The sequence below is a fragment of the Mesitornis unicolor genome, unplaced genomic scaffold (genome assembly GCF_000695765.1).
Source record: "Mesitornis unicolor isolate BGI_N332 unplaced genomic scaffold, ASM69576v1 scaffold53656, whole genome shotgun sequence".
In the NCBI taxonomy this organism is placed as follows: domain Eukaryota; kingdom Metazoa; phylum Chordata; class Aves; order Mesitornithiformes; family Mesitornithidae; genus Mesitornis; species Mesitornis unicolor.
In genome coordinates, this window is record NW_010191447.1 from 319 (window position 1) to 8,544 (window position 8,226).

Genomic DNA, 8,226 nt, shown 5'->3' on the forward strand with positions numbered 1-8,226 from the left:
ATATTTTTGGATTGAGTAGGATCATGTGCATTTTCCAACAGTGAGTGCAGTCATGTCCTTTTACATCAGGCAGAAGCTGCACTAACACTCGTCTGGTTTGGTCGGTGCCAGTAGAAAGCAGGGCTTCCTTGCAGTCACTGGTAATAAGCTTTCCTTTCTAAATGGAAAGGAAGTTTCTAAAAAGAAGAACTGATATGAAGACGTAAGTTGAAAGGAAGGAAAATTGCTGTAAAAGTCCAGAGTACAGAAACAGTACAGAAAACCAGTTGCTGCTGTTCCTAAGCTTTGTTTAGCACCTGGGCTCTAAATTGGCAATTTCCAGCATAAATGGCTTGTTTTTTAACAATTATGCTTTTGATCCTTAAGTCTTATATGTTTCCCAAGAAGAAAACTACTGTGTTTGAGATGGTGGCTACTGCAGAAAGGAAGGAGGTTTTTCTGCTGCATTTGGATGGGATTTGGGAACAGTGCTGTATGTGTGAGACAGTGCAGGTTCTGCTGTCGTTTCTGAGGTTGTCTTGCATTCTTTTTATACTAGATGTGAAGCTGCAGAGCAGAAGCAGAAGGTACCACTGGGAACTCTGAAGAAAGACTTGAAATCACAGGAGGAAAAGCAGAAACAGCTGACAGAGAAAATCCGCCAGCAGCAGGAAAAGCTGGAAGCTCTGCAGGTGAATCTGGAGACTGAGCACAGCAGGTTTGAGGGACCTAGTGCAGGTGGCTGCTGCCAAGTTGTCTGTCTCAGCCTCTGATGCCACCTGTGCCCCTTAATAACAAAAACCAAGCATCTCAGCTTGCATTTCATTTTCTACTAGGAAAATGGGAGTGCCTGCTGGTGTTCAGATGAAGGGATGCCTCTTGAAGGACATAGAACTCACCTTCTTATAATTGTTGATTTTAAATTGGAAAGCTGTTCGCTGGGCTGGGTTCAGGCAGGCGCTCGCAGCTTTTAAAGATGGCCTTCCTGATTTTTTTATTTTTTATTTTTAATAGAAAATCACTCCAATTCGATCTCAAGCTGACTTAAAGAAACTGCCTCTGGAAGTGACCACACGCCCTGCAGGGGAGGTATGTGAGGCACTGGCTTTATGCTCTTCTGTGCTACCCTTAGCTGCTCTGAAAAGCAGTGCCCAACTCTTCCGTCCTTTCTCTGTACCTCATTTGTTTCAGAACACACAGTCACAGTCTCGACCTCAGCGCCCACGATCTCCTCCTTTACCTGATGTAATCAAGAACGCTCCAAGCAGACCACCACCACCTATGCCTCCTCCCAAGTCCACCCGTCAGCTGAAAAAGAGCTCTTCAGCTTGGCCAAATATCAGCGCTCCCAAACTGGCAAGCATGCTCTCCAAGGAGGAGGCCAGTACTTCCAGGACACAGCAGCATGCTGTGACAGCTGGAAATTCTAACAGTACTTTAAAAACTCCTGTCAAACCCGGTACAGCGACGAAACCATCCTCTGCTGTCCTGCAGAGCCAAAAAAGCTCACATGAGACATCCAGTCCAAAAGCTGCCAAGGTGCCAGCACTAAAGAAATCTTCCACTGCCAACTGCCCACAGGTGAGACTCGATGGGATGAAACCCGTCAGCTCCTTGCCTACTATTCTGCATACCCTTGCTCCATCGCATGGGATTTGCACTGTAGTCCCTGTGCAGGACAAGATAACTTTTACTTTACTCTTTACTCTTGGGCCAGGATGCCATCCTACCCCCCTTCATCTCTTGCCTGTTAAACCAGGCTGTTTGCCTGGAAAAATAATGTGGAGTGGCAGGCTGAGCGTTTGCATGAGCACATAGTCCCTGCTAAAACCTTCTGGAAAAGCTAATTAATGAACAAATTAAATACTGGATGCAGCATTATTTTTTTTTTAAACTTGGCTGAAAGAAAGTTTTGGTTGGTAGGATGCTGAAATTATAGCTAGAGCTTGTTTGCTTCCTACAGGCCTCCACCACTCGGAAGAGGACCTTGAAAACCACAGAGGATGGGTCTGAGGAGGAGGGGGAGCACAAGAAGAAGACAAAACGGGGTAAATTTGTTCCAGTGAATGAAGAGAAGAAAGATTCCAGTGAGGTGGAGGTAGAGGTGAGAGTGCACTGGCTTTCCCAGCAGAAGGTATTTGTCAAGTGTTTATAATCTTGTTGGGAGGCAGCTAATCTGAGCTCTCTCTGCTCACAGCTCACAGACAGCGCTGGGGAAGAAGAGCTGGCAGAACTGAAGAAAGCTCAGAAAGGTGAGAAATGAACCCTTGGACTGCCTCTGGTATCTAATGCAGTGGAAAAGAACTGTTGCAAAACTAGACTCACTGGTTAAACATGTGATTACATTAATGAGCTTTTTAAAATAATAATTAGTGTAAATTTTGGTCCCAAACCCCGAGATAACTGCAATTCACATGAAATATTTTGGCCAGGAACCCTTTGATTAGACAAGACAATTATGGGGTGGGAAGATCTGTAATCTGAGGGCTGCATCACGTTAACAAGTGCGATGTTCATGCTGCTGTGTGGTGTAGACTCGTGTCATGCTTGCCATTCCTAACTGAATGGATCAGGGAGCTTCATTAGCTGGGAAATGCTGAGGGCTGTATCTAGACCTGCTGTGCTGCTGTGAGAGAATAGGGGCCGAGAGACCCCCAGGAAAGATGATAGCCCGGGTGGTATTGCACCTTCTGCCAGAGCAGGGCATTTCTTCAGCTTGTTCCCAAGGAGCTGTCAGGAAAGTGGCTCACTAGGAACATGTGTCACATTGTCCTAGTGGCCAACTCGAATCTGGAAAGCCCATGTTAAATAGTAAGGGAGAAACCTTCTGTCTGAAAATCCTGTATAATTTCATTGCATCCTAATGTTTCTAAGGAGTTGAACTGTTCTTTCTGGTTTATGTACCATTTGAAGGAATTGTCTTGGGTTTTGGTTTGCTCCCCACTGAGGGTGGCTGTCTTCTCTAGAGCTGGTGCAGGATGTGCTCTCTGTCATCCGAATGTTTGCAAACATCTTTGCTGTTGTCTTCCTTGCAGATAAAGGGCTGCATGTGGAAGTGCGTGTGAACAAGGAGTGGTTCACAGGCCGTGTCACAGCTGTGGAAATGGGCAAGCATGCAGTTCGCTGGAAGGTGAAGTTTGATTATGTTCCTACAGACACCACACCAAGGGATCGCTGGTAACTATCACTAGCTGCTGGATTTTGGAGGCTTGTCTTGCTTTCAGGAGGAAGACCCCATTTTACTTCCATAGATGCTGAAAACAAATTTTTGTTGCTGTCATGTCAAGGATTGTCCAGCTGGAATGAGCTTGACAGACTCCATACAGTCTGCCCATTGCTCTGATGTGATGTTCCTCTGGAGGCAGCTGTTGTGTGACCTAGAGGTCTCAGAATGACAACTAGGTACAGGTTCTGATGAAGCTGTTAGCAGTGCTTCATGTATGGCCAATGTAGAAAAAGATATATGACTTTCCCTTAATACGTTCTCTTCAGGGTACAAAAGGACAGTGAGGATGTGAGGTTGATGAAGCCTCCCTCTCCCGAGTTCCAGGCTCCGGATACGCAGCTGGAAGAGGAGGTTGTTGTGGCTGAACCTTCTACCTCAGACTGTGTCAGGATTGAGCCAGACACCACTGGTCCCAACAGCAGCCAAGAAACAGTAGACTTACTAGTCCAGATCCTTCGGTGGGTTCACTGCAGTTCTTGTGAGTTGCTGTAGACTGATTGCTTTAGTCTTTTACACTCCCAATTCTGGCTCTTGTGTTTTCTTTCCTGCATAGAAATTGTTTGCGGTACTTCTTACCTCCGAATTTTCCCATCTCCAAGAAGGAGCTGAGTTCTATGAGCTCGGAAGGGTTGTTGGCGTTCCCCTTGGTGAGTTCAGTATTTCTAGAAAAGTAGGTTTGGGTTTTTTCCCCACACACATTCCGTTCCTGTTGATGCAAGATTGCACTCTTCAAAAGATTGTTTGCAAGCTTATGTAGCTGAGAAAAAGAATGAGAGCCTCTGAAACATGCCGTAGGTCTTTTGACAGTTGTTGTCAGAGGATTTTTTTAATTACCATAGATTTGTGTGGGAAAGCTGTTGGCTGCTACTATGCTAACTTCTTGTCCATTGCTGTTAGGCTTTTTAAAAAAGAGAGGCTTGGTTAGAGGTTTGTAGAAATAGGATGTAGGCATACCTGCTTGTTTTTCCCCCAGCCTTATAAATCTAACTTCTGTGGGGGCAATCTTAAAAACAAGAGAGAACACAGAAGCCAGCCCCCCTTCACAGTCTTAGGTGAGCAGGCTGACTGCCTGTGAGTCGGCTGTACATTTTAAGGCGTCTTTTGGTGTGGCCTCCATTTATCTGAGCAAGGCACAGATGGGGCTGAGTCTGCACCAGTATCTCTGTGCTGGCATTGGAAGGTCCAATGCAGGCTGAAATGTGGAGAAATGGTACTGGCTTCTCCGACTTCTCTTTTCTTTGACATACCACAAAGGAAGACCTTTTCAGGAGGCATCTGTGGGTGTCAAAAGCCACAGATGACCAAATGACAAAAGCCACTGCTTATTTGGTAGTCCTCAAAGTGCCCTACTCCCTCACTCACAATGTATGTATTGGCAGTCTCTCCTGTCTCTTCGTCTTTTCTCTCTGTTAATTCTGGCATCTGCTTGAGCTGCTGCTCCTACTGCTTTCGCAGGATGCGTTGATCTTGTCTGGAGTTTCCTGTAAGTGTAGATGTTCCAACCTCACAATTAGAAGCTATGTTGTCTGGGTTGTCTACACTAAGGAAACTCGCTGCATATAAAGGCTGTCAGATCTTTCTACAGCATAACTGTGGTTTTAGGCTTTTTAAAACATGCTGCCTCCATAATCTGAAGTCAGTCAGCTTTTGTTGCAGTTCTTGTCTTTGAGGAATGTGAAAACCCATGTGACTTTTGTGCTGCCTGCAGTAGGCAAATCAGAAATGTAAATGTAAGGATGGTAACAACCACGGGCAGGGCGTCCAGGTGTTAGGTTGGTGGTATTCGGTCACAGGGTGTTGGTAGCTGGACTCTTCTACAAGCTGCAAGTGCTGGGGTTTTCTTGATGCTCAGTGCTTCTTCTTAATGTGTCATCTCTTGTGTTTTGTCTTCTACAGAAAGAGTATTTCAAACAGTATGAGGTAGGTCTGCAGAACCTGTGCAATTCGTATCAGATACGTGCCGATGCCCGGGCCAAAGCCTGTGAGGAAAACCTCTGCAACTTGGAGAGAAAGCTGAAGGAAACAGAGGAGAAACTGCAGAAGCTGAGGACTAACATCGTGGCCCTTCTGCAGAAAGTGCAGGAGGTGGGTGAGGAAGGGGTGTAAACCAGAGCTGTCCCATGAGTAGCAACCTTCCCGAGACCCAGGCCCCTCCAGGCACTTGAGATGTCTTCTTAGTCCAGCATTTAACTGGCTGTCAGCTCTTTCTCATTTGGGCTTATACCATCAGAAGCAGCTGAGTGTGCAGCTTCTGTCACTGTCCAGCTTTTGGGATCTAGGCCTTGGGAGTCCTGATAAATGTATTAATTTTCAGAGATGCATTTTTCATGGCATGTGCATAGTGCAGAGCTGCTCTTTGCTTTCTACTGTGAAACATGGGGCTGCAGAAGAGTTTCCCTGGGCATAGGCAGTATTCTGTGGGGAATTTCTGCCCATTCTTGGGCAGAAAGGTTGTGCTAGTTTCTGAACACTATGTACAGAAATGCAAACCTTTAAACAAATAATACTTTAAAAATTATGATTAAATCTTTTAATTATGCTATTAAATATGAAATTAGAATAGCAAATATATATTTAAATAAAAACATTAAATAAATAAACTTTAAATAAAAACCCTACTTTAAATAAAATTTAAGACCACCCAATAGAAAAGCTACTGAAAGCAGATGGAAGCAGTTGCTCACTATTAGGAAAATGTATGTTGAAGCTAAAAACAAGTACTGACTTGACCATGATCAGTGCAGTAAATCTATTGCTTGAGTGCCTTGTTTGAGCATCAGGTGCTGACTGGTTTCCAGGTGTTGTCCGTCAGGCTCTGACAAGGAAAGCTGGTGGTGCTTTCACAGCAGATGTCAGCAGCTGGAGAGTGCTGGAAGTTGAGGCATAAAGGCTGACGAGGACTGGTGTTGCAGAGGATGCTCTGCTGCTGTGTCTTGTCTGTTCTTGCACTGTTCTTCAAGATTCACTTTTCACTGGTATTTCTTTGGTTTCAGGACATTGATATTAATACAGATGATGAACTGGATGCATATATCGAGGACTTGATCACAAAAGGAGATTGAACAGCCATAGTGCAAGTCCTAGAGAAGTGCAAAGGAGCTGGTTGCTGCAATGGGAGATGTGGATTTCTGCAGCGGAGGACTAAAGCAGCTGATGAGAGAGGGTTTTTAAACAGTACTTACGTTGTGTTGGTGTACAGCTTGTTCTTGTGACTTTACATGAAAGACATTTGTGCTGTTGACAGGAAAATTTTTAACATTGTAGTTCTCTGAATCTCTTCCTTTTGTTTATAAATACCTATTTTTAGAAGAAATAGGAACTGTGGCTGATGTGATGGGAGGGTTGCTGTGTGGTTTTTTTTAGTGAGGTAAAACTGGAGTACCCTTTTTGCATCTGAGATATATTCATATGCTAAACCTGGAAGACCAGAACATCCTGCCTAGGAGGTTGTCTCGAGTAAGAACCTGGCAGCAACTTAAAAATAAGCCTTGAGTTATGGAAGGGAAGGTGAGGATTTAGACTTTGAAGATACTGAACTTGGGCTAGAGAAAGCCGAGTCAGGAATTGGAGCTACACAGAGGAGATCAAAACAAAGTCCGTGTGTGAGTGTTGAGTGGAGGGCGTGGGGGTGAAATTCTGGTGGTTCTGAGGGGCCTGAGGGTAGAGCACTGGCACTTGCCAGGGCAGCGAGGTTCCTGAATACGACGTCTCTGTAAGCAGGTGGAGTTGTCACCTTGCTCACAGTCAGAGACTAAGGATCCTTTCAGAAGAGGATGGCCACCTAGGCTGCTTGCAGTGGGTTGTGATCATCAGAGGGAGAAAGCTGGACTTCAGATTCTTTTCTAGCAGCCACTTTGCTGCACACTGCTGCTGCTGTTTCTTTGAGACATAATTGCAACGGCTGAAGAACTCCTCGACCAGCTGGAAATAAAGTGACCCTCTTCTTTTGTCACTCCCTTGGGTTTGTGTTGCTTTGATTGATTTGCTCTTTCAGGTAATTTTTTTGTAGCCTTTGTAGCCCTGCATCGCTGAGTCACAGCTGGCCCTGGGTCAGCAGCAAGGACAGTGGCTCCCTTGTCCTCCCAGCCACAGAGCACTACAGCTCCTACCAAACCGCTTGTGGCCAAGGTGACTTGGTTTGCGTTTGCTGGCTAGCCAGCCTCTCAGGTCTGCTGGGACAAGATGTCCATGAACTCGGTGCTCAAAAAACTGAAAATCCCCTACAGCCTTGCGGTTTGAAGAACCACAGTGCAACCAAAAGGTGCCTACCTTCAGGAACATCAAATGAAATGGACCATTGCGGTTCTTTTGACAGCTGAATGTGTAATAGATGTTTTGCAAAGAAAAAAAAATCGGACATCTGATGCACAGAAAATCTTAAGCACTAATGGTTTATAGTCCTGGAGAACTCCCAAGTTCTATGTACTGCAGAAGAGAGGGAAGACTTTTGCTTATTACTTGAATTCCAGGTCCTTGTACACAGGGAGATTGCTTCCATTCAGGATCTGGGCCTGGACAGCCTAGTATAAGTGAAGGTAAGGAGCATCCCCCCTGCCCCTACCCCTTCCTGCACAGAGGCACAGCATTCCTTAAATGGAGGAGTAAACTCCGGCAGTCCTCTCAATTTCCGTAGGTGTATTGGAGGTTTTGTTAATTGTGATGGCACACTGGTGCTTCAGATGAAAGTGATGCTTCTGTAGGATCTGAGTTACATATTAAGGTGAAAGAAGAAATCTTTGTCCTTTCCAGGTGGCCAGCAGAAATTCTAAAGAACCAGATTTCATTAAAACACAGTTCAGAGATGCTGCTTGCAAGCTTGAGTTCATAACACTCAGACGGTACCAATGTGGGACAAATAGCTCTTACACATTTCTTGAGCTTCCTGACACAGTTTGATTCTCTACTCTTGCTCTCCTGTTAGGAAGGTGTTAGTCAGGTTTTTTCCTCTGGAAGCTTCTCCTTTCCATTTAACTTTTTTTTTTCTTTTATTCTTTGGGCATTTCAATTTTTTTTTCCTCTTC

At 45.0% G+C, this 8,226-nt stretch overlaps 1 protein-coding gene across 1 annotated transcript; it reads left to right on the plus strand.

The window, feature by feature from the left end:
* Nucleotides 1–538: 538 nt before the first annotated feature.
* Nucleotides 539–6,453, plus strand: LOC104542421 (MORC family CW-type zinc finger protein 2-like; the record flags this gene model as incomplete). Its single annotated transcript, XM_010186725.1, has 10 exons — nt 539–671; nt 994–1,068; nt 1,171–1,560; nt 1,943–2,083; nt 2,177–2,231; nt 3,015–3,156; nt 3,472–3,663; nt 3,759–3,852; nt 5,102–5,290; nt 6,199–6,453. Coding segments are annotated over 10 exons (1,480 nt in total), but the record flags the coding sequence as incomplete, so codon positions are not given.
* Nucleotides 6,454–8,226: the final 1,773 nt, after the last annotated feature.